Source organism: Diabrotica undecimpunctata, chromosome 8 (assembly GCF_040954645.1).
Source record: "Diabrotica undecimpunctata isolate CICGRU chromosome 8, icDiaUnde3, whole genome shotgun sequence".
NCBI classification, from domain to species: Eukaryota; Metazoa; Arthropoda; class Insecta; order Coleoptera; family Chrysomelidae; genus Diabrotica; species Diabrotica undecimpunctata.
Window position 1 is genome coordinate 18,609,638 of NC_092810.1, and position 27,539 is coordinate 18,637,176.

The 27,539-nt window shown below is 35.0% G+C and overlaps 1 protein-coding gene across 3 annotated transcripts in view; it reads left to right on the forward strand.

Annotated features, from left to right (window-relative positions):
- LOC140447247 (E3 SUMO-protein ligase PIAS2-like) overlaps positions 1-27,539 on the forward strand; it is a 45,794-nt gene that overhangs the window by 667 nt on the left and 17,588 nt on the right. For 2 of the 3 annotated variants that reach the window (XM_072539791.1, XM_072539789.1), the window contains exons 2-9: positions 3,478-3,644; positions 15,352-15,508; positions 16,228-16,427; positions 18,095-18,299; positions 19,364-19,604; positions 20,858-21,089; positions 23,802-23,971; positions 26,769-26,936. In XM_072539791.1, coding sequence (XP_072395892.1) covers positions 3,481-3,644; positions 15,352-15,508; positions 16,228-16,427; positions 18,095-18,299; positions 19,364-19,604; positions 20,858-21,089; positions 23,802-23,971; positions 26,769-26,936 — 1,537 coding nt within the window. In that variant the 5' untranslated portion in view covers positions 3,478-3,480. Of the gene's footprint in view, positions 1-3,477; positions 3,645-4,737; positions 4,797-15,351; positions 15,509-16,227; positions 16,428-18,094; positions 18,300-19,363; positions 19,605-20,857; positions 21,090-23,801; positions 23,972-26,768; positions 26,937-27,539 lie in introns of those variants that run through there. The other variant, XM_072539792.1, reaches the window with a different exon arrangement.

Consider the following 27,539-nt stretch of genomic DNA (forward strand, 5'->3'; position numbering starts at 1 on the left):
GCCGGAATGATGTCTACAGAGATGAAATTTATATCAATGAATTCTGAATTCTTCACTTACTAATGATTGTCTCCTTGTTCTGCTTCTTTGGCACTGTAGTAGACCATTCACATATCATGTTGTAGAACGGCTTGTGATTATCTGGAATGTATTGTAACAATTTTTTATGTTTATTAGAGTTTTCCCCTGATAAGCAGGAAGATTTTGAGGATCAGGTACAAACATGGGTGAACTGCTATTTTGTTGAGGTTTTAAAAGTTGAAAATGTTCTTCAAGAATGCCATCAATGTATGGTTTAGCTAACAGCCATACCCAAATTATCTGAGGAAAAGATAAATTCATAATAAGAGTTAATACTGAAACTAACCTTTTCGTTTTTTGGAACTTCTTTACCAATACCAAAACTTCCTGTGGAACTTTTTTTAAATCTGGTCACTGTTTTTTAATAGCAGCTACATCTATGTAAGTAATATGTCTAATATCAAATGATGATGATGATTATGACTAGATGAAGACATGATTAAATCTTCATATTCCTCTACAGCGAAAATCCTGTCATAGCAACGAATTTTTGTTTTAATGGTACGGAAATCTGTTGTCACAATCATTAAATGAGTCACAAAATTAATTTTGATTTTAAATTAAGTAGCATCATTATCGATAGGGTTGATTCTATCAGTCATCTGGGGTGACTATTGATAGTAAACTCAATTTTAATAAACATATTGATGAGGTTATGAAATCTACACTGAAAACACTTGGCTTTCATCATCAGTTCAACAAGTAATTTTAAAAATTTGGACAACCTTCACCTCTTTGTACAATAGTCTTGAAAAATCTAAACTGCTCTATGAAGCTGTGGTGTGGTTTCCTTACTATTAGATTCATGTAGATAGGCTATAGAGGATGTACAACATAGATTTTTAAAGTACTTAAGAAAATTCAAACTTGATGGTACCTACCCTTCAATCAATCATTATATTTTTACAAAAGTCTGGTGATATACTAAAGATTGTGATATACCATACAGTCTAAGTTTTCCTATTGAAACTATGTAACTATAATATTGACACACCAGAGCTTTTAAATGAATTAAACACATTTGTACCCCCTATGTAAACTAGGGAATGTACTTGTTTTCTATCTCAAAAATACACCTACTATATAGGACCTGCTCCTGCTTTTCAATCAATGAAAAATCTTTGTCACAACTTAAAAATGAATGGTCTCGAATAGGAAATATATGTGTGATAGTTTCAAACATGTGTAAACCATGGACATGCAAGTACAAAAATTTCATAAGAACATAGTTTTTATTTTGTCTGGCACATCCGTCGCTTATTATGATAAGATTCTTTATCGTCACCTCATTAGATCGTAAATATTGGAACAATAATGAAGCTACTTCATTTTGTCCTTTTCTTCCAATGGTTTCATCATAAGAGAACATAGATCCACCATTAAAGGCATGTTTTTGTAGCCTTCAAACCTTTCATATGTTATTCCATGAAGACAGCAAAAAGCCTTTACACATACTGGTTCTTCTCTTTTTTCCAACCTTATTTTATAATTATAGGCAGCAGAATGTTGGTCTTTGAGCGTTTGCGGAACATTACCTTGGCTTGGCATATCATCTTCTACTTGTTTTAGTAAAACATCCCTAATTTTAGCATTTTTTCGGCTTCTTCTTTGCTTTGGACTGTGATAAGATATTAGCCCTACCATGAAATATACTTGTTAATATTTTAATTGTTTAAATAAAGTGATTAATTTTACCTGCCAAATAACCATCTTGCTCGTTTTTAATTTTCAAAGCATAAAAGTAATCGAAAACTCGAGATTTCTCTTCATCAATAATTTTAGAATAACATTAAAACCATGAACATCTAAAAGGAATATAAATGTTTCACTCATTATTTTACAATTAATATGTGTAACGTACCTGCAATTGGGACCCATTTGTGTTTTTTCTATGCTCTTATAATTAACATGTTTTTGTCCTTTCACTCTTGCCTGTTTTATCTCTGTACATCTCAGCGCCTTCCTTTTCTTTTTTAATGGCACATTTTCACTTGAACTTTATCGTTCAAGCTCATTGTTACTTGTATTTATTATAAAACTCATTTTACTAAATTGGTTTATGGTGTTTACTTATAAAATCACACAACACAAATATTCGAAGGAACGTTAACCTATAAAAACCTACTGACAGCTAAGCAATAAAGTTTCCTGCAAAAACACCAATGGTCACTAACACCTGTGGTTTTTGCAGGAAATTGCGCTTGACATATGGGGTTTATGCGGAATCGCCTATATTTTTGTCGCTTATATCTTGGACTACTGTGATTTTAATGGAATTTTCTTACGCAAGGAACATAGGTAATTAGTCCTTCAATCCATAGATGGCGTAAGTCCATTTCCGAAAAAAAACTGACATGGGATTTTTGCAAAGAACGCCTCAATTTCCATCAGTGTAACTATATTAAATCATTATATCTGTGTGAGTTTTTTGTAAATTATAATGAACTGGTCAATTTGATCAAACCTCTTTTTGATTTGAAATATTTTAACTTTAGAAGTTTGACTGAATATTCTCCAATTATTTAAACTACAAGTTTGAATGAATATTATAGCTTAAATAATTGGAGTAACTTATGCTGTGGATACTGTATTTTTTAAATACCATGTAATTCTCTGAGCGCACCTCTGTGGTTTGACATCTCTTCATTTCCTTTTTAAATTCTGTGCATGTTCTCTTGTTAATGCTATTTTATTTCTTTTCAAGTTTAAAAATTTTGTGTTTCCAACTTTTTGTTATTGTATCTATAGATCAGGATCGTAGCATATTTTTTTCTCTTAAATATTGAATATTAAATATAAGTTCCCACAAAAATTTGAAGACCCATCACTTTATGGGTTCAATTTCATATCCAAGGCGTCGCAGAAGAGAAATCTGAACACTTAGGGCAGCAGAAGATAGAGACCGGTGAAAATGTCTAATTCACGGTATTGACGTTACCCCAGTGAGGATGGTGTATGAAATCACCGTACTCACTAGGGAACGACCAGAGAGATATGTGATAGTGACGACCGGGCACTAGAGAGGTATTGTATCAAGGTTAGAAAGATGGCCATCAGGGAATAAAAGTCAGCGTGTGTTTGCATTTCACACTGTGTGAAACGAAACTTATCCAATATCAGCAAAGATATTGGATCTGTTTCATTTTTCGTACCACACCCTGTATGTATTATCTCCTTTTTTCTCTATTTTGATACTCCAAAATATTGGCTTAGTTATTTAGGATTAAGCAACTAAATTCAAATAATATGAATTCAAAATTATAAAAATATAGATAATAAAATGGAGATATAATAGATAAACATGAGATGTTTTTATAATTGAATCACTCATCACAATTACGAAAATTCGATTGATACTTTTTGCACATAATTTGTAACATTCATTTTTTTTTTCAGACTATGCTAGCAACCTTCCGTGTGTCGGAATTGCAGATGTTATTAGGTTTTGCCGGAAGAAATAAATCAGGAAGAAAAACAGAATTGCAGCAAAGAGCTTTAGATCTTCTCAAGGTCAGATCTCATCCTATTCACCAGAAAATAAGAGACTTGTATAAAACAATCCAGTAAGTAGTTTATCCAAAAATGAAGTGAGATACTGACATAGGCACTTTATACAGATTCTTTCTCATTTTTAGATTCTTTCTCATTTTTGGGAATTTCTTTCGTCTATTTACGGGTGGGTAAAGACTGCAGTCAACTCACTACAGTCTCACTCCGTGATTCATTTCGATTTGTTCTGTCCTTTTCTCACCAGTGTTCACTACTATTTTTGTCCGGTGGTGAAAATTTTTTATTGTCTTTGGAGGATGTAAAGAGTGGCCATTGTCATTCATTATTTCCCAAATCCTATTTCGGTTAAGGTTGATCTGCACCTCTCAAAAGACAAACTACACATTCAAAAAATTTAAAAAAAATTGAGAAGGTAAATGTGATCATTAGAAGTATTTTGAAAAATTTTGAGCAAACTTCATGTTTTCATTTTCGAAAAAACTCAAAAAACTACTTTTTTCCAAGTATAAAGCGGGAAAACCAAACATACAATTTTGTTAATTTTCTTACAGCATAAAGATATAATCCTAAGAACTACTTATGAATTTTTTGAAAATGTTTGAATGTACAGTTTTGCCACAATAGAAAAAAATAATATGTTTCGGCTTATAATAAAGCTTACCGGTAAAAAAAACCGTACAAAATTTTAATAACATCGTATATAAACTAAAACTGTAAAAGTGGAAAATATTTGCAATAAAATGTTGAAAATTTATTCCTATACATATGAAAAATCTCGATAAACAAGAATTATATCTTGAACTACCGCCATCAAATTGTGTTGTAGAGAGATAGATAGCATTACTTTCGGCTTCGAAATGCTTCAAACGAAACTTCATACTAACAGGGTTGCCATATTAATTACTTTGTACAACACTATGGCAGATTACAACAAAATTTAATAAGAATGTTATGGGTTTGAACTTTGAACTGACCATGCTGAAACTTGGAGCCATGCTACAAGTAATATATTTATAAAAAACCTATTTAGTTTATAAAAACCTATTTAGGCGTTTTTAGTTAATTATTTTAGTATTTATAAACAATAGTGTTCCTTGCATAACGTATTAGTGGTAATTTTTATATTAATATTACCATTAATTTTAGTGTTAGGACAATATGCCTTTTAAAAAGAAGAGTAGGAGAGGAATACATTTTTTTAAACGGTAAGTAGATCTATTATCTTTTGTTTATTCCTTACAGACTGCCTAATGGTTGATCTACCACCTAACCAAAATCTTGAAAATTAAAAACTAGATGTTTTGTAAATATATATATCATCATTCAATCTTCGCTTGTCCACTGCTGGACATAGATCTCCCTCATAATTTTCCATCTGTTTCTATCTTGTGCCTCTTGCATCCAATTCCCACTGCAACGTTTTAAATTGTCAGTCCAACGTGTTGGTGGACGACCTCTGCTCGGTAGGCATCATGTCTTATTCTGTTTTGTCTTCTCTTAGCTGTCATTCGGGCCACGTGACTTGCCCAGTTCCATTTCAGTGTTACTTTTCTTTTTACAGCATCAGCCACTTCTGATCTTCGTCGTAGCTGGCGGTTTGGGATCTTGTCTCGTATTGAAATGCCCAACATAGCACGCTACATCATCTTTTGAGCCATTCTTCTTCTTCGCGTGCCATATCAGAATTATACGACTTTGGCGATCACCATTGCGAAGGCTTCTCGATCTTCTGCAATATGGAATATTGACAAGAAATGCTTCTTGTCCCGCATTTGATATCCAAGTCCATTCACGAATGTTCCTCAACCAAGAAACCCGTTCCCTACCCTTCCTACACCTCTACGGCCCTCTATTTTGCCTTTAAGGATCAGTTTTAATATTTTATATCGACTTTCCCTTACTATATGTGCCAGATAAGACATTTTTCGATGTTTAACTGTCTTTAGCAGTTCTCTATCTTTGGTGACGCTCCTTAGTACTTCTTCATTAGTTTTCCTTGCTGTCCAAGGTATCTTCAGCATTCGTCTATGACCCCACATTTCCAATGCTTCAATTTTGTTCATGATCGATACTTTTAGCGTCCACACTTTTGCACTATACAAAAGTAAGGACCAAACATAGCACTTAACCATTCTTTGTCTTAGTTCTAAACTGAGATGATTATTGCAAAGAAATGACTTCATTTTCATAAAAGTAGTTTTAGTCATTGCTATTCTTCGTTTTATTTCTATGTCTGGATCTAGTTGGTCCGTTATCACAGTTCAAAAATATGTCATTTTATGAACTTTCTCAACTTGGACTCCGTTTAATTGAAGCTTTGCATCGGGATGTGGGTCACGACTAAACACTAAAAATTTGGTTTTTTTTTTTGAGTTTATTTTAATGCTTATTTCCTCTCCTACCTCGTGAATACGATCAAGCAGAATTTAGAGACCTTCAATATTATCTGACAGAATTACTGTATCGTCTGCATATCTAATCACATTAAGTAGTTCCCTGTTGATCTTTATTCCGTATGGTTGTCTCTCAAGTGCCTTTTTAAATAACTGGTCCGAGTAAACATTGGACAATGTTGGCGACAAAATGCAACCCTGTCTGACTCCTCGTTGTATGGAGATTTCATCGGTGTAGTTATCTCCAATTTTTACGATAGCAGTTTGACTACAGTACAAATTTTTAATGACACGAATATTCTTGTCATCTATTCCGATATTTTTCAGTATTTGCATTAATTTTACATGCTGTACTTTATCAGATGCCATTTCGAAGTCCACGAAACATGCAAATAGATCTTTTCTTTGGTCACGGCATTTTTGTAATAGGATGTTAAGCGCAAAAAGTGCCTCTCTGGTTCCCATAGCATTTCTAAAACCAATTTGGGTATCTTCGAGATCTTCGCATTTGCGTCTAATTCTGTTGTGAAGTATTCTTAGGAAAATTTTAAGAGTGTGGCTCATTAAGCTAATTATTCGATATTCTGAGCATTTTCTCGCATTGTGTTTTTTAGGTCATACGGATCTATATTAAAGTGCATATTTTATGTATTGTATATACAAGCTGCTACAATATTTCGTCGAAGTACGATATGTCCGTTATTATAAAACAATAGTTCTTGCTTGTGTTTTTGAGCCTTGAAAATTGTCATATTTCATTTATTTTTTTCAATTTTAATTTGTTCATAACAAGAGAACTCTGAAGAGAAAAATCTTTTTGTTCAGAATTATCAAAAAAAAAACCTAAAAAGTGGATTAACAAAAAATCAAAAAAAAACCTAAAAAGTGGATTAACAAAAATTATTTAAACAAATTAGGTCTTACGTACTGTATTCTTTGTGACATTTGAAATCCATTAATGGATATAACTCGAAGCTCGATTTTTTAAGATGTTACAATAACTTAACACTGAGGTAGTGGTCATCATTCTGGTTTTACAACCCTACGTGGGTCCTAGCCTCCTCAAGAATTACTCTCCAGTCGTTCCTTCCTCCGCCTAGGCGAGCCCTTTGCCGCGCCGCCTGGCCGGGGTGAGTGAGTCATTGCTTCTCGACTTTCTCTTTCTAGCGTGTCCCTAGACCGTCCGATCACTCAAGACAACAAATTAGGGACCGGGAAATCGCATTACATACATACATACAATTATCAAAAATTTTTTTTTTATTTTTTCGATCCGGACATCCGGATGAACGAGGTTGTACTGTATATTCTATAAAGTTCGAAGTTGTATCGTCTTCTCCTTCTCCATTGTCATTTTATTCTACATGTTTTATATTCTACACATTTTTCAGAGAACCCGTTGCATCATTCAGGGGTCAGACAACCCCAATATTATATTCCAATACAGAAGATTAGGAAATTAAAGTAGTGCGAGTACCGGGTGTGTACGATAATAAGATAAATAATCTTTCTGAACGAAGAATAGTGGATATAAGCCACTTTATAGCGGAAGTGAGATCCTTAAAGAGTCATGAATGCCATGTAACAAAAAACTGGATACTTGGCATTTGACAGGAAGTCGCCATGGGTTTAAATCCTCAATTCGGTTTCAAGTGTGCTGCATGTGGAATGAAAAAATCGAATCATACGAACAGGAATAAACACAATGTGAATCTTCCAGCGACGTGGGGTACTTTGGCTATTGGAAAACGACATCATTCAGTAGAGGAATGGTTTATCAGTGTTGGATGTTCACACATTTAATAAATACCAGCAAGAACTAGGAGAAACGTGGCAGCAATGTTTAACTGATGCAATTCAAGCAGCGTGACATCAGGAGGAATTGGTCAATGTGCAGTGGTTGTTGATGGTGGATGGAGTCACCGTTCGTATGGACATAAATACACGTCCAAATCCGGCATACCATGCATTATTGGAGTTCATACCAAAAAACTACTTTTTGTATGAATTGACAATAAATATTGTGGTATATGTTCAATTAATGAACAAAAACAAACTATGAAACCTATTCATATTTGTTACAAAAATTGGACTGGATCATCACCAGCAATGGAGGCTGATATACTTATTGACGGTTTTTTAAAAAGTTAAAACATTCACAACCTTCAATATACAACCTTGGTGATGGTGATTAAAGCATCCATTCAAAAATTCTTGAAAAGGTTCCTTATTGCCGTAAAATAAGAAAAATCTAATGTGTCAATCATTTAACAAAAAATATTATCAAACATTTGCATAAAATGGCTAAAGAATCAGCTAGTAATAAAAAATGATTGTCAAGCGCGCGTATAAATTATATTGGAAAGTTCTGTAGAAAACTAATCTCCATGTATGCAAAAAAAAAATCCATATTTTAAAAATCTTATATAAAGTAAAGAATATTGCGTAAAGTTTGGCGAAAAAAATGATAATTGCTTCAAGAAAAGTTTTATGGAAACTAGGCTCAGACTAATGCGAATTTTAGGAAACTTGGCTGCTAAGTCAAGTTCTCTAATAAAAGATGCAACTGGCAATAGAGCAGAACAATTTATGCGACAACTCGCAAAGTTTGATAACGACACACAGAAATTTTACAGTCGTAGAAATAGTTTCAATATTAGATGTTAAGCTGCTGGTTTGGCTTATCAATTTGGTCCTGGTTGGTAACTAGAAGTTTATAGAAAAAAAAATGGGTAAGGCACCTTCAAATATTTTAAAACGTTTAGTAAATAAGAGAATAAAAATAAAAAAACACGAAAATTAGTCCTTAGTCAACTACTTCACAAATTTTATAGAAATATTGCAAACATTATATTCATTGTTATTAGGTATCTGATAAAATTACTGTTTACACAATTTGGCAACTGAGCCAATGGATGTAACGATAGAAAACTGTAATTTATGTTAGGGTTTGTAAATATTACAGAGTTATCATGTAGAAATAAACAAATACGTTAAAAATTTTACCACAGCAGCATCATAGACGTATATATTAACATATATATGTTAATATATGTGTCTATGAGCAGAATGCCGCAGTAGTCATTTCTAGAATCAGAAACAAATTAATTAAGGGTGCAGATCAACCTTAACTCAGTCAACAGCTTTTTCGAAGTAAATGAAAAGTATATATATATATATATATATATATATATATATATATATATATATATATATATATATATATATATATATATATATATATATATATATATGTGTATTGTTCTGAAGCTATTTTCTTGTGGCATTTTAAATTAATTACTATTTAACTGGGAATAAGCCACAATTAAAGGTTAAAATACGTTTATTGACGTTTCAATTTCCACTTCGGAAATCGTTCTCAAAATACAAACATTAGTAAATTTACTAATATTTACTAATGTTTGTATTTTGAGAACGATTTCCGAAGTGGAAATTAAAACGTCAATAAACGTATTTTAACCTTTAATTGTGGCTTATTCCCAGTTAAATAGTAATTAATATATGTGTATAGATAGATTTAAAACGTTCTCCTACGTCTTCCGATACCCAGTTGCCACTCCTCTCGATTCATCCATAAGTCTTCTTCTATGTCTCTGTCTTTCATATCTCTAATGATGCCTTCTCTCCTACTAAGGCGGGGTCTTCCTCTTTTTTTTTTTCTACCGTGAGGGGTCCATATTAAAACTTGTTTTGGGAGACGTTCTTCAGACATTTTCTGTACATGACCGTACCATCTGAGTTGTTGGGTACCAATATCGTCTACTATTGTATGTTTAACTTTCATAATTTCTCTTATTCTGTTGTTCGTTACTCTTTCTAGTCTAGATTTTCCAGCTGAACGTCTCCAGAAATCCATTTCCGTTGCCTCAAGTTTTCTCTTATATCTTTCCTTTATTTGCCATAGTTCACTACTGTAGGTAATTATACTTTTAATGATTGTGTTATATATCTTGTGCTTGTTATTATTAGAAATTGATTGATCCCAAAGATTACTATTGAGAAGGGAAATTGCTTTTCTTGCTTGGTTGTTTTTCTCCTCAATTGTGTCGTCTACGTTGCCTTCTTTTGTGATGATCATACCTACATATTTATATGTGTTGCAATGTTTGATAACTTCTCCATCTTCCAATATGAGGTCCTGTTGTTTCCCGCCGATGCACATATACTCGGTTTTTTGGATATTGATTTCAAGTCCCCATTTTTCATAGTCCTCCATTAATTTTCGACTCATATACTCAATATCTTTATAATTTTGTGCTATCACTAGTTGATCATCTGCAAATGACAAAGTGTATATGCTATTGTTGTTAATCGGCATTCCCATATTTCTACATTTGCGCTTCCACAGTTTTAGAGCTTGTTCTAGATAAATTTTAAATAATGTCGGGGAGAGACAGCAGCCCTGCTGAAGGCCTTTATTCATTTGGAATCCATTTGACAGGTTATTTCCAACCTCTACCTTTGAGTTAGCATTAGCGTACAGTTCCTTTGTCGCATTTATTAAATTCATGCTTATGTTTGTTTTCTCTAACGCTTCCCATAATTTATAATGTAGTACGCTATCATAAGCCTTTCGTAGGTCTACATACAATAAATGTACTTCTTGATTAACGGCTATTTTCTTTTCAATAATCTGTGTAATGCAAAACAAATGGTCAACAGTAGATCTACCTGCCCTAAATCCTGCCTGTTCCTCAGCCTCTAAGTCTTTATATTCGCTTTCTATTCTGTTTTTAATTACTTTTCCGTATATTCTACTGATCGAGTTTATCACGGCAATGGCTCTGTAATTGTCACATTCATCCCGTCTGCCTTTTTTGTGTATAGGTGATATGAATGATGTCTTCCACTCCTCTGGGGTTGTCATTCCATTAATGCAGCTTTGGAACAGTTTGGCTAAACTTGTATATAGTTCGGTTGTACCGTCTTTAATTAACTCGGCAGTGATGTTACCTGGACCCGGTGCTTTGTTATTTTTTAGAGATCTACATACATCTTCCACTTCTTTCGTTGTTATTCGTATGGGCGAAGTTAAAATATTTATATTTTGTGTTTCGTTGCTGTTTTTAAATTGTGGTCTATCTTCCCTTAGAAGTTTCTCAAAATATTGGTCCCAGTCATCCATTGTTATTGTTGACACTATGTCTCTTTGCTTATCTTGTAAAGATTTTAAGACTCTCCAACTTTCTGTGCTTCTTCTTCGTCCTAGATGTGAATTTATCATGTTACACTTTTGTTGCCATGCTTCATTTTTCTTCCGACATATCATTTTTCGTACTTTAGCTTGAGACTCCTTATAGATTATTTTATCCGTTATATTCTTTGTATTTAAGAATTTTTGATATTGGTCTCTTTTCTTCTTTATTTCTTGTTCTATTTCTTCGTCAAACCAATATGGAAGTTTTCTTTTATTCTGGATTTGGTATCCAAAGGCTTCTGTTGCTGCCTCCTGGAGACACCTTTGTATGTGAGTGTAATGTGCTTCATTATTATTAAATTGTTTATTTTCCAACTTTTGATTTAATTTATTTCTGTCTAATTCTCTCATGCTTTCTTGTTCTAAGCTGATTAGGTTATACCTCTTCTGTATTTCTTTCTCCCTTTCATTTCCTTCTTTTTCTTCTTTAGGTTTATTTACTCCAAATGTGATCTTAGCTTTTAATAAGTGATGATCGCTTCCACAGGTAGCTCCTCTCGATACTCTTACATCTTGTACAATCATATTTGTCTTTTGCCGTATGATTGTGTAGCCTATGACTGATTTTAACCCTCTCGTATTTTGCGTCCATGTGTATTTGTGTATGTCTCTGTGTTGAAAAAATCCATTTGCAATTTTCATTTCATTTTGTTGGCATATTGTTGATATTAGTCGGTACTAGTGTTTAATTTTGGAGTTTTCCTTTTCCTAGACAATTTGCTTTCACTGCAGCTTAAGAGCACCATCTACCCTTCGTCTGTAATCCTAGACAAGGAGCCCTTACATGGTGCTATCAACCGGGCCAGTTGAATCCTGTTTTTTTTTAGAGATGTTACTCCTCTATCCCTCCTCATTTATCCGGGCTTGGGATCGGCTGCATCGGTTATAGAGCTACTCAATTCACCCCACACCAATACAGGCCGAGTTAAAAGTATAGAGATTCCACATTAAATTCTCTGCTTACCTTGATGAGTTGTTTGATTATACATATATTATCACTACGTGAGCGTCCTTTTTGGAATCCATTTTGTTCTTCTGGTATAAATACTTCGGTTAGAACCTTTGGCGACCTCTGCTGTTTTCCATGGATCTGGAATTTCGTATCTCCTCCTTTTCTATTTTCATATTTTTTAAGTAAAATGTAAAATATAAATTGATGGAATCAGTATTGAACAAGTAATGGAAATGAAATAATTTGGAATTACACTGTCCAGCTATGGAGACCTGGACAAAGAAGTGAGAGATCAAGTACAAAAAGCAAATAGACTGGCAAGATGGCAATAACACTATATGGCGAAAGAGATACACTAACACTGAGATGAATGAAGTCAAGAATTTATAAAGCCAGTGTAAGACCAATAATGACGTATGCCTCAGAAGCAAGACCCGACACAGACACAACACAGGTTACTGGAAACGGCAGAGATGAGAGTACTGAGAAGACTTAAAGGAAATACGCTGAGAGATCGAAAGAGAAGTTAAGACATTATAAGAAAATGTAACGTACATTGTATAAATGAATGGACACTAAATAGAAAGAAAGAATGAAGTAACCACATAAGCAGAATGGGTGAGACCCGTGTCGTTAGAATAGTCACCAATCGGCAGAAGAGTATCAGACGACCGCGCAAAATATTGAGTGACAACGTTCCATAGATGTATTAATCCGCCAATGAAAAAGCAGAATTGCTTATAAAGAGGAAGAAGAAGAAGAATATTTTTTAAGTGCGGTTTGTGGTTCGTTCATTGTTATTCCATCAACTTCTTCGACTATTTCGCTATCGTCGTCTAAATCTGGGTTATTACTTCAGACTGCTTCTTGTTTTTTCGAGACTGCTTTTTAGTGGATTATTAATTGATGTATTTTCTCTTTCCATAATCATAGTTTTTTGTTGTGTGTTGTTCTTTTTTCTCTATTGCTTCCTTTGATGCAGTCTATATGCAGACTTTAATGTTTTGCTATTTCTGTATTAATACCAGTATTAGTTTGAACTCGTGATATTAGATTAAGAGAGGTGGCCTTTCGGCCTATTCCACTGCGACCTTTTCAGATCTATTGTGGTCCTCTAGTCCTAGATAACATTCTCTAGCCTGACCCTTTTTATAAAGTCTAGTAGCTTCGAGACTGTACCTTCCATGTAGCTATTTGCCGGTGGATTTTCTTCTCCTAATGCAAAGAACCGCACATTTGCCAGACTGTCACACTGACATAAAATGTGCTCTGCTGTTTCTTCTTCGAGGTGACAGAATCTGCACAGGTCATCATCTGATAATCCCATCAGCTTCAAGTGCCTATTCAGCTTACAGTGCCCTGTTAGAAGACCTACTATGACCTTGACTGTTTTCCTGTCTTTGCTTATTAGGTCTGCCGTAAATTTTTGCGAATGTTCTGTAATGAACTGTTTCGCCTGTCTTTGTCCTGGTGAATTCCTCCACCATTCCAGAGATTTGCGAGCTACCCACTTCCTTGTAGCCGTTCTTGTTACTGATTTAGCAACTCCGCAGAAGGGTTCCGGTCCAATGAATGGCAATGATGAGCCTTGTTTGGCAATTTCATCTGCTTTTTCATTGCCCTTATGACCCTCGTGCCCCGGTACCCAGGCTACCGTAACCTTGCTACGGTCTCCTAGTTTATTTAGGGCACACACGCAATCCCATACTAGCTTAGAATTTACCTCTACGGAATTGAGTGCCTTAAGCGCTGCCTGACTATCTGTGAAGATAGCAACTGAACAGAACGTTCTTTCCTGCCTTTCTATTTCTTCCACGCAGTGATGGATTGCAGTTATTTCCGCCTGGAAAACTGTCACATCCTTAGATAGACTTACCGGGAAATCTATCCCTTGATTTGTCCCTACTATGCCGGCTCCCACACCTTCCGATGTTTTTGAGCCATCCGTGTACCAGGTAGCAGCAGCTTGTATGGGTACACCTTTATTCCAGTCTTCCCTGCCTGGTATCTTAATTGTGAACTTATTGTTAAAGCTATATCTCGTAACTGTTGCATCGATAGGTTTCCCCATCACAATATCGGCTTTTAGCTCCTCGATTAGCTTTCTGTTGTCAGTACCATGCATCTGGCTTATATGTCGCTGACTATGGATTAATCTGTGCATCACGGATCTGGCTTCGCCCTGTATAAAGATATGAAGTGGTGGTAGATTCAACAGGACTTCCAGCGATGCAGTAGGAGTTGTTTTTAAGGCCCCCGTAATACAGAGGCATGCTAGCCTTTGTGTATTACCTAGCAGCCTTATTGCTCCCCCTTGCTGCGTCTTTGTCCACCACGTCACCGAGCCATAGGTTATCATGGGTCTAATAACCCTTGTATATAGCCATAGAGTCATTTTGGGGTTGAACTCGTGATATGTGTTGATTTAAATTATTTTGATATAGATTCCTTATGATTCTTTCTTGGAGTAGATGCACATTTAGGTATTGATGTTATTGTAGATACCAATAAGAAGCTTTCTGAATAGATATTTATTTGTTATAATATAATATATGAGGGATCGTTGAGCTCTTGCGCTCTACGAGTGTTTACTTATATCATTTTTGCGGAAACGGGTGTTTGTCATTTTTGAATTGTTAAAGATTGCGAATTATCTCAGTTCTTCCCGATTCTCATTTGATTGGTACTCTCCAAAGGATCCAACTACTTGTGGTATTGATAGATTTCCCACACAGACAATTAAATCTCCACAAATAATGACCATTTTTATTATCCTTTCATTTGCATATGTATAGCTCGTTATTTTGTTTTTCCATTTCCATGTATTTTGCTATAAACCATTATATAGTCTACATTTTTTGTACCTTTCAATTTTTGCAAGGTTGCAGTTATATTTTCTGCTTCTTTAAGTCTTTATCGAGATCTATTTCGTTATTTTCTATTTCTCTTATGTTCCAGGTTGTGACTTTAGACCTATCCTTCATACCAAATCCTTGACGCACCTTATCCATCTTTATACAGTTCCGTCCGGGTTGGGCCTGTGAAACTATGATTGTTCAATTATGTTTAAAGCTGTGTTCTTAAATTCACTTTGATAAATTATTGAAAATCCAGTTTTAGACTCTTTCTTAGTTTCCACCCAACTGATTGCGTTTCTTTTTTAATCAAATGTTTATTATTTTTATTTACGATTTCAGACAAAACGGTGTTTTAACGGGTGTTCAAACACCAAGCACATCGCCTCCAAATCAAGATATTTCAGCTGGAGCCCCTGTAAATAGTATGCCACAGCAACCAGGTAACATGCCCAGGACGGCTGTTCATCCTTACGGTGTTGACAGTAGGCAGATGGCTGTAAGTATATTAATTTGTAGATATTTTCATATTTAACTTAAAGTCAAAACCATATGTGTGTGTGTGTAAAAAATTAATCTTCTAGCAAAAGCTGCTATCGCTTTGTTGATTTAAATGGCCAAATATATGGACTAGGAGGACAAATTCGTTAAACTTCTCGTGCTCGAATCGGTATCAATAAAGTGTTATGACTCATTTCGGCCTATCCCAGCCTCATCAGACACTTGGGCTGATACAAATTCAAACTCGGAAAGTCCAACGAATGTCTCCCAAAATTTCACCACAGCACTAATGTTGTAACCTACTAATCTGATTATTTGATCTATCTATTTCCCCAGTGGTTTTCGCTCTTGATCTTCCTTTTTTTATCCTAAAACTTGACGATCTGGTGTCAAATATAAAAAAACGCATGTAGAAATGTATTTTATTAACTATGAGAGTTACATCTGTCAAATATTTGATTTTATTTGAATTGTGTCTGTATGTAAATTATGATTGTACGCTATTGCTTCTTTTTTTTTTCTCCAATGCGCTGGGGATGTGGATTCTCGTGGTTTGCTTCTTACACTGTGTTGAATGGAGGGTTATATCAATAAACTGAAGTATTACCTTCGCGTTGGTTATACGAATGCTGTGTCGTGTGAATGCACGCCGAATAAACTTCACGTCCTTTAAGTATATTAGGGAAAATATATTCAAAATTAATTGTTCTGTTTCAGGCTGCTCGCCAACCTCCCATGTACCAACAAAATATTTATTCCCCCTACCCACAGTATTCTCAAACAAAACAGCAACAACAAAGTGTGTTGACAGGAAATTTCCCCATTCACCCTGACGTAACATTACGAAGGTTACCATTTTACGACGTTCTAGCCGACTTGGTGAAACCTTCTTCCTTAGTTCCTCATAGTAATCAAAGGTAAGATATGTACATTTTATAATAATAATTACACACTATATTTTTACACATACATAATTACTTATATATTTTTGTATCTGTTTTGGTAACTGTTTTTTTTTTTCGCGCGGATACTTTATGGTAGGATTTTATGTGTAAGTACTGTATTATTTCTGTTTGTTTGCCAGTATTGTATGGTTGATTATTGACTTGTCCAATTAGATCAATTATCAACTTCTATTCATCGACAGTCATCACTCTCTTGGCTAAGAAGGGGATGAGTTATTTGAAGAATTAATCAATTGATTTATTTATGATGATATTTTGATCTTTCTACAGTGCTAGTCAAAAGTCCGTTCCTCCCTCATATTTTGAACGCTTATTGTTATAATAGTGAAATGAAATTTGGAGGGAGGTAATAAACAGAAGTAGGCTTCTCAACTAGTCATAACAGGTGACGTAATAGTGACAGAGATGACGTTACAGCGCCGCTGTGACAGATAATTTTAAATGGGACCTTACGGCAAGTGATACCTCGTTTGAAAGGTATTGAAAATACCTCTTCTTCTTCTCATGGCGCCGTCTCCTTTCGAAGGGTGGCGATCCAAATGGCAATTGTAGTTTTGGAAACTGCTGCGCGAAAGATTTCTGCGGATGAGCGGTCGAACCATCTCCTCAGGTCTTTCAGCCAAGTATTATTCGGTCATAATAATTTTGTTTGAGTTTAAGCTCATTTTGATGAATAAATTAAATAAATACTAAAATTGTAGCCTTCCGAGGTCTCAGCCTCTCGATCCCCCAAGACACTACTACACTGATATATACTACATTTATACCGTCGAGTATGACGTGGCTTGGGTGGAGGCTGGCGTGGGGGGCCAACGCGAACATTTCTGACAGTAGGATTTTGATTGACGGGTGGAGCGCGGACGGTATTTTTTTTATGAGAGGTCTCCAAGTCGAAAGTAACCGTATGCCATCATCTCTTTTGTTGAGACAATTTGGCCTTTTTTTCAATTTCTATGGCTTCTCGGATAATTCTTGGTTTATAGAAGCGGATTGGGCTATGGTTCTGGAGTTTTCAAAATGAATTTTGTGACCTGTATGAACATGGTGTTGACCTAGAGCTGAAATTGAGTCGAAATTGCGAACAAAAATGGAATGTTCATAAAGTCTATTTTGGATTCTACGATTTGTTTGGCCTATATAGGATCGGGGGCAGTCTGCACAAGGAATTTCATAAACTCCGTATTGTTCATTTGGAATGTCGTCTTTGATTGACCGTACAAGAGATGACAATTTTTGTTGGGGGTAAATATTGGCTTTATTCCTCTTGATTTTAGAATTTTGTCGATTTTGTCAGTGACACTTTTGATGTAAGGAAGAAAAGCTTTCATATGATGGGGGTCTGAGTCTTTGGGTTGAGATTGAGTGGCAGATTGATGTCAGTGGATGGTCCTATTGATGTGATTTTCGCGGTAAGATATTCTAAGAACATCATCAGTGATCGACAGATAGTTGCGATCGCGGACACATTATAATATCGACGAACCTCATTCGCCAAGGAATTGTATCATTATATGTATCAATATTGTATCATATTATTTTCTTTTATGTCTATTTCATATTGGAATTACCTGCAAACTATCGAAATTTTTTATGATAATTACTATTAATTATATTTCTAGGATGCAAGAAGGCAACTTTTATTTTAGTTTAACCCCTCAGCAAGCAACTGATATAGCAAGCAGTAGGGATACCAGGCCTGGAACATGTGATTATATAAAACAAGTACAAATGAGATTTTGTTTGTTGGAAACGAGTTGTGAGCAAGAAGATTGTTTTCCTCCAAATGTATTAGTGAAAGTAAATAATAAGCTTTGTCCGTTACCAGTAAGTTGATTTAACTATATATTTATAATTTTTAACTCGCATTTTTCAAAACAACAATGACTTGCGTCTTCATTGTCAATTTGTTACTGTAATAAGATAATTTATCGTTAATGTCGTTAATTTGAAAAAAAAAAAATAAAAATATCGGGAAAGAAACGAAAGGTAGAATTTACAAAACAGTCATCAGGCCAATAATGACATACGCGGCAGAAACAAGACCTGACACAGAGAGAACAAAAAGGATTTTAGAAACAGCAGAGATGAAAACACTTAGAAAAATTGATGGTTATACACTATGGGAGAGCTAGAAGTACAGATATACGACATAGATGCAAGGTGGAGAGCATCAAAAACTGGGTAAGAAATAGAAGAGTAGAATGGAACGATCATATAAGCCGAATGACAACAAATAGAGTAGTAAAGACGGCAAGAGACGGTTCCCCAATAGGAAGACGATCAGTAGGAAGACCACGCAAACGATGGAATGACAACTTACTGGAGGCATATTGAAAAACAGACAAAGTCATGTCTATATGAAAAGAAGAAGAAGAAAATAAGAAAGAGTATGACAACAAATGTAACTTTAGATATTTTTATATGTAGATGCCGCGTGGTCGTAGAAGAGCATTAAATTTTTGTGTTTTATAAAAATTTTTGAAGACAATAAAATATTTTAACTTTTAATAAATTAATCTTTTTATAAAAAATATTATGATTCGAATTTTAAACTTAAATATGTACAAATCTACAAATAATATAATTAAAACTCTCTTCTTATAAACTATAAATAAAATTAATTAAAAGTCAATCACCGGGAGAGAAAGCTCAAAAAATTGTAAGATGTTTCGATCAAAAAACAATTCCTGATCTTGTTAGTACGCTAAAATTGCTTTTTAGCACATAATCCAAAGAATTACCAATAACCGATAATCCTCAATAAGGAATCATGAAAACAAAGGCGTACAAAGAGTAGCAGTTGTATTCTATTTTTCAATGAAACTTGTATGTATTTTCAAATTAAAAATTTAAATGTACTGTTGTTACTAAAATCTATCTCTTTGCAGAACCCTATTCCCACAAATAAACCAGGTGTAGAGCCCAAACGACCCCCGCGCCCCGTAAATATTACAGGTATGGTGAAGTTGAGTCCTACAGTCGGTAACCACATATCTGTATCGTGGGCCACGGATTTTACAAGAGGATACGTGATAAGTGTTAGTTTAGTCCATAAGTTGAGCTCTATGGACTTATTACAAAGACTGAAAAGCAAGGGAGCAAAAAATGTGGAATATACTAGATCTATAAGTGAGTATTTTGTTATTTATTTTTTCTTCTACAACTGTGGATAAGTATTAGGCTTTTTTTGATATTAATGGCTTTGGTAAGGACCAATTAGCCAGTTTTTGTTGGATTTATGAAGTGAGTGTCATAACTATGTTACAACTTCATAATAAATTTATTAGTGTTTGTTATTGAACCAGTCTCATTTGGTCAAAAAGTGGTTATAAATAACTAAGACGATGAGGTCCTCAGAGTTCCACAGCTAACTCTTGTTTAACTATCTACTTAATTCGATAGCTGCTTTGCTATGGTTTGTCGCAAGTTCCTCACCGAATTTTAGGCAGCGGGTAATTATGCGCAAAGTAGATTCAAATATACCGGCCTTAGCTGGTGTCATGTGTCATATCAGTTGGCGGGCTGATATATTGCTACACGTGCTTACGAATTTCAGTTGTTATTGAGACTTCAATGATAATACACGGATTCCAATAAGAAATCGGGGGGGGGGTGGGGGGGGGTTGAATTGCTTCGGCTTGTGTGATATTTATGTGTGTTGTGTTTAATTTTATTTAGATGTGTGTCTATAATCTATTATTGATCGTACCATATATTGATTAAAGCAGTATTTGGATCTGCGCACCCCTTCGCTTTGCAAAAATTAATTTGGTGAAGGCAATATTTCCGTAGTACTTTCCTAACTAGGGTAGACCAAGGTACTTCAGAAAGTTGCTAAGATAATTTATATTTTAATATGGATATTTGTTTCTGTTTCTAGATAAGATACAGGCATTGGTTCTGGACTCTGATATGGAAAGTCCAATTCATCTGACCATTTTTTAATTTTGATAAATTCAGTAGTAATTTTTTGTGTACATTTGTCATCTGTTTTATCACTGGTGTAATTGGCGTATTGAATCGGCGTATTGAATAATTTTGGATTTTTGTGAAATAATTTTCCCTAAATCCATTGTATAGAGATTGTGAGCGATTGGACTCAGAATGCTACCTTGTGGTGACCCAGATCTGCAGATTCTTGAAGCTAAAATTTGTTTTGATTTATTTTTAAGGAAACTGATCGATTTGAGTAAGCTGATCTAATAAAATTGATAAAAGAAGAAATGGGTCTGAGTTTGGTGGTTATATTATATGTATCCATATTACTGTTTCTTAAAAATAATTTAGACAAACAATTGTATTCTTTTTACTTCTCGCAAATTTTATTCATATATTACAATCGACTGAGAAACCTTTATATAACCGAAAATTTTTTATTTCAGTTAAAGAGAAACTGAGCGATGACGGTGACGAAATAGCAACGACTTCTTTGAGAGTATCGTTAATGTGTCCTCTCGGTAAAATGAGAATGACCACACCGTGTAGGCCTATGACCTGCATGCATTTGCAGTGCTTTGATGCCTCCTTGTTTTTGCAAATGAACGAAAGGAAACCAACATGGAATTGTCCTGTGTGCGACAAACCAGCGCTGTATGATAATTTGTGTATAGATGGGTGAGTATATATTAGTTTATTATTATAAGTATATCTTGCCTTGTGAATATTAGTATATCTTTTGAAACATACATTTTGGAAAGGTTTTTAAAAGATATAATCAGATACTATACTACAGCCGCTGATAAGATAAAATGTTCACGTGAACGGCCACCCTCTTTGAATGTGCCTCTCCCCAACGTCCCCACTTTTGTACGTTTACACCTCTCAACAAAAACGTACTCGCTCTCACGGTTTTTATAGGTTATTGATTTACATTATAATAATATCATAATTTAAACATTTTATTGGCTTTTGAGTATATATTTAAATTATAAATTTTAATTTTTATATGCGGGGTCGACAAATAAAAAATTTAAGTAGGTCTTAAGAGATAAATAAGGAAGGCGATTTGTTTGTATAGAATAGAATAGAAATATCTTTATTCACAAGAATCGGTTGACAAACAAACACATGATTTAAATGACTTCAATTAAAGAGAATAATGTTGAGATAAAATAGTAATGAAAATTTTATAATTATCGTAATCATCATCATAATATAATATATAACATTTTTTTTAAATACATATTACGTAAATTTAGATGCTACAAAAAATTTAACAACTTAAATTTAAAAATTTAAAATATGTATTCCTGGTACAGTCATGCTCACATACTTAAAAGCGCGGACGGAAAAATTTTTGATCACGAACAACAGTGCAAAGAATGGGAAAGATACATCACTGACCTTTTTGACGATGCTTCTAGAGAAAATGCTCCAAATACTGCCTGTGACAACCAGTTAGACAGAGGTCCCAGTATACTGAATTCGGAAGTCAAAAAGACAATACAGCAAGCCAAAAACAATAAAGCACCTGGACCAGATCAAATCCCTGCTGAGCTACTTAAACTTTTGGATGAGGAAAGCATTGCCTGCTTAACCACTTTCTTCAACAAAATTTACAACGAAGGAAAAATACCAGATGATTGGTTAGAGTCACTGTTTATAACATTACCAAAGAAAAGCAGGCCCACCAAATGCAGCGATTTTAGACTAATCAGTTTGATGAGTCGCACACTGAAGATACTTCCAATTTGGATTTAGAAACGGTCTAGGAACTAGAGAGGCACTATTCTGTATGCGCGTTCTATTACAAAAAAGTTGTGAATTCCGAAAGAATGTTTATGTTTGTTTCATCGACTTCGAGAAGGCCTTCGACAGAGTACAACACGATACACTTTTCGATTGCCTACGGGCAGCAGGACTTGACCACTATGATATAAGACTGCTGAAATACTTATATTACAATCAAGTAGCCTCTATCCAAATTGAAGACAGTCCGACTGAAAAAATATCCATCAAACGTGGAGTACGGCAGGGTTGTGTTTTGTCACCCACTCTTTTTAATCTGTACTCTGAAGAAATCTTTAGGGAGGCTTTGGATGACAGACAAGAGGGAGTAAGACTAGGTGGAGAAGTAATCAACAATATCAGATACGCTGACGATACAGCCATTCTTGCAGAAAATTTACAAGATCTCCAAACATTACTAAATCTAGTCAGTGAAGCAAGTTTTCGGAGAGGCCTAAAAATCAACATTTCAAAGACAAAGTGGATGGCAGTTGGAGAGATCAATATAGATCAAGGTCAGATTTCTCTTAATGGAGAGGAGATCGAAAGGGTAAATCATTTCAAATAACTTGGCAGCTGGTTAAATGTAAATTGTGACTCTGATGAAGAGATAATAACCAGGATCGAAATATCACGTAAGGCTTTTATGACCTGGGAACCAGTTTTATGCAACAGAAACCTGTCGATGAATATTCCTAAGAAGGTCCTGAAATGTTATGTGTGGTCCATCCCATTGTATGGTTGTGAGATATGGACGTTAAAAACCACAATGCTAAACAAGTTAGAAGCATTCGAATTGTGGTGCTATAGACGAATCCTAAAGATATCGTGGGTTTCGCACACTTCCAATGAAGATGTTCTTCAAATGATCAATTCAGAACGTCTGCTCATAAACACCATAAAGAGGAGAAAAACAGAATACTTCGGCCATATAATTAGAGGACCTAAATACCATCTACTTCGCCTTATAATACAAGGAAAAGTGGAAGGAAAGAGATGGATTGGTCGAAAGAAACTTTCATGGCTGCGTAATATTAGACAATGGTGTGGTTCCACAGTAGAAGAATTATTTCGCGCAGCAGCCAACAGAGAAAGGTTTCAGGAAATTGTAAACATGATGACGGCCAACGTCTGAATACGGACACGGCACCCAAAGAAGGTACAGTCATTACACCTAATTCTTTAAATTTTCCTTTGCAGGAAACTCTAAATTTCAAACCAAGCAGTATCTTTCTATTTTTTTTTTTTGAAGTGAATACTTTTCACTCGGTATAATATTTTTTTTAACGGGGGCGAAATTCTATTTAGCGTGACTCGAACAATCTAGTAAGGTGTAAATTAAATACAATTAAATAAAATTAAGTAAAATTAGGTAAGATAAAATGGTTTGTTATTTTGGTGACCATTGCTGTTACTGTCTCCGTTAACTCAACTGGCTTTCTGTCAAATTTTTCATTTAATAACTGTCAAAGTACTTTTTCCATCTCTATTTCACATCATTTTCGTGAACTAGTATTTTATTATTTTGATCTCGGAGACTTTTGTGAGGATAATATAATCAAGTTATTGTTTTAGCGTTCAGCATTTTTATTGTTTTAGGTATTTTACGGAGGTTCTGAACTCCCCGCTTCTTCCTTCAAGCTGTAATGAAATTCAGCTGAATAAAGATGGTTCGTGGTGTGTGCAGACTAGTGAAAAACCGAATGCAAAGGTGGATAAACCCACAGTTATCGGCCTTGAGGACTCTGTAGAAATAATAGATGATCTTGGTAAGTACCGTTATTTTTATATATTATATTCAAACGTAAAGGTTAATTAAGCTTGTTAAGTAATCCCTGCACCTAAACTGATCCACTTTAGAATATATACTTACTATCTTGACTAAGTTGCAAGGTATGGGTTGACTTATTGTTACGCAGGTGTAAAAGCAGCATACATTTGTCTCGCTTGGACAGAGATACAAACATACCAAAAGACACTTCTGTGAACTCTCAGATATCAAGCGATATCGTGTACACTTTGAAAAATATGGATTTTTCACACATATTTCAGACCATAAAGTAAGATAATATCGCTCAGTGGATGCTACTATATTTAAGTGAATAAAATGGTTAAAAACTCATCATTTAATGCATCCTTTGATGAGTCACACCAGTCTGTTTTTGATTCTTGGGAACGCAAAGAAATCATACAGTGTAAAGTCAGGAGGTATGCAGGATGCTCTACCGAATCGATGTTTTCTCCTTCAAATACTCGGATGTTATACAAGCCGTGTGAGACCTGGCATTGTGCTGTTGCAAAAAAAATGCGATGATTTTGGTTGGTTTTGCGGATTTTATCAATAACTTCTGCCACACAAATGGTTGTATACCACTCAGCATTGATGATTCCACCCATTGCTAACGAAATCGTGGCAACATGTCCCTTTTTTTCAAACAAATTCGTGACCATTTGTTTGCCAACGCTGCGAGAGCGGACTACATTTGTTAGCAGCAACCAAATTATGATGAATCCAAAGACTGCACGTCTTTCTCGCTGCCAAAATTGTTTGTATTTACCTTTTACCTATCTTGGAACAATAGTAAACGAAGAATGGGATCCCTCACAAGAAGTAAAATGTAGAATAGGGTACATTCAACAACATGGCCAAACCCTTTAAAAGCCAAAACCTGAATCTGGAGATAAAAGTAAGGCTCCTATGATAGTAGATAAACAGAGTTACTTCTGGAGCGGAAGTGATGTCACTCTAGGCCACGCCTCCCTGGTGACGTAGGAACGTCCTCCGTTCGACGTAGGTATGCCACTTGTGTCTCTAGGCCACGCCCCTCGGCCAATATTGTCATAGGAACGCCTCCAAGTAAACGCCTGACTAATGGTGACATAGGAACGTCCCGACTCGTGACGTTAGAAGATATCCTCGGCCAATGGTGCCATAGGAACGTCACCTCGTGACGTTAGAACATATCGTCGATCAATGGTGATACAGAAACGTCCCACTCGTGACGTAAGAACATATCCTCGACCAATGGTGGCACAGAAACGCCCCACTCGTGACGTTAGAACACATCTTCTCGATATTATACTACTGAGTTGAATCCTGGACACTCACTGAAGCGATGGAGAAAAAACTTGAAGCCTTCGAGATGTGGCTATACAGAAGATTCCTAAGGATATCATGGACGGACAAGATACCCAACGAGACTGTACTACTAAGAATGGGAAAAGAAAGAGAAATGATGTATAAGATTAAATAGAGAAAGTTAGAATCTCTCGGACACATGGTTCCGAGACAAATGGTTCTCCACAACAACAACTAATCTAGTTAAAGTATCAGTTAATAAAATAATTATAGCCAGAATGATCGCCAATATTCGAAACAAATAGGCACCAAAAGAAGAAGAATCTGTGAACAGTTGATAGTGGTCGATTAATTTTTCTTGTTGCCTTCCATAGTGAGTATTCGGAGGCTTCCGTGGCAGATAGATTTTGTAAATATCGTTTTATATAATTGTTTTTATTGTTGTTTAACAATGTTTTTAATCTTGCTGTAGCTTGGTTTAATCTATTTTTATCCTGGGGTACTCGGGTTCTTTGCCAGATTTTCCTTATTCTTCGTTTTTCTGCGATTTTTTCTTTTATTTCGTCGGGTAAGTCTTTTTGTACGATTGCTTTTGTTTGTGTAGGTGTTGACTGCCAGCCAGCCAGCTTATCCTATTTAATTGATCTACTTCTTCGTCAATATCGCCATCAGATTTTAGTGGGATGTTTAGATCCAGTCTGCCATCAAGAATAGCCCGGAATTTAATCAAATTGATATATTTATTACTAAGATATGGCTGAGATTGTGTTTCCAGGATATTTGTGGATATCGTGACCAAGACAGGAGAGAGGTAGGATGAAAGATCGAAACAAGATTGTGAGGACTGGGATTCGAGTGGTATTCCTTTGGTCACACAGAAATCGACCAAGTCTGGAATTTTTTTTGTGCCTGTGGCACAGTATGTGGGTTCGCCAGTGGATATGTATTTGAGGTTGTTGGTTTCTATTGCCATATATAATTGCCTACCTTTCGGGGTTATTAACCTGGATCCCCAGTGAGTGTGTTTTGCGTTATAATGTTAAAAATCTGTTTCCAAGGGTATTTGGTATTGATTTTGAGTAAAAAATAACTCGTCGATCAATAAGTTCCGGACCTAACTAGTAAAACAACCATCGTTTAATGGTTGTAATCGATGGAGCAGATTTCTGGTAAAACTTTTTGAGTCATTGCTCAGTTTGGACGGTATTTTTTTCCCATCAAATAACTGATAAATCAACATAAGAAATTACTTTAAATCCATTTTTTATAAAATTAACAAAAGTAGCCTCACTTCAAACACTCTTAACCCGATAAATAATAATCCTCATGTCATGAAATTTTGACAGTATGCTTTTGAAGGTTAGGACTACCTCAATGTCAAATGGAAAATTCATTAGATTCTCCATCTCATGGTTAGGCCCTGGACTTATTGACCGACGTACTTGTTAATTATCCATAGTTTGAAAATTTTACAATATTACTTTCAGAAATAGTCAGCTCAAATACCGCCGCCGCTCCTACTTCTACAACTGATAAAACAGAGGATACCGCAAAACCAGAGGAATCCAGGAAAAGGGACGTAGTAGACTTAACCTTTTCAAGTTCCGACGACGAAGAACCCGCCGCTAAAGTTAGAGCGGTAGCTCCCAAACCAGGTACGTCTACACCTTCGAGAGCTCTTAGAAATAAACCTAGGGTATGTTACGCTGAAGCTGAACAAGAAGTACAGTGAATTAGTTGTTTTTTATTTGTGTAAATAGGACAATAATTGATTGTAAAATAGTGAAACATCACAAGTATCTCTTTAAGAATTTATGTTTAATTTGCGTTTCAGTTGAACGGTCTCGAATATTGCAAGAATAGCAGTATTTTTTATTAAATTGAATTTGACACTATTTTGTGTAACCTAAAGAATCTTTTCTAACTTATTATTTACTAGATATTTACGTAGAATTAGCATTATGCAGTAACTCGTTGACTTAGTTATTTTGTTTTTATGAGACTTAACTCACAAGGAACTCGAATATTCATCACCAGGATTCGGATAATTATGCATTTACATACTTGTATATGCACTTGCATACTTTCCCAAATTTTACAGATAAATTCATATTGGGATTAATTAAACAAAGAAAGCGTATTTTTTGGGTTTTATCTTAATATTTATATAGTAAAGTGAAATCTTAAAATTTAACCCAATTTATCTCTGTAGGTTGACCACCGACTGCGCCATTTTTTTTATTATTTACAGCACTCAA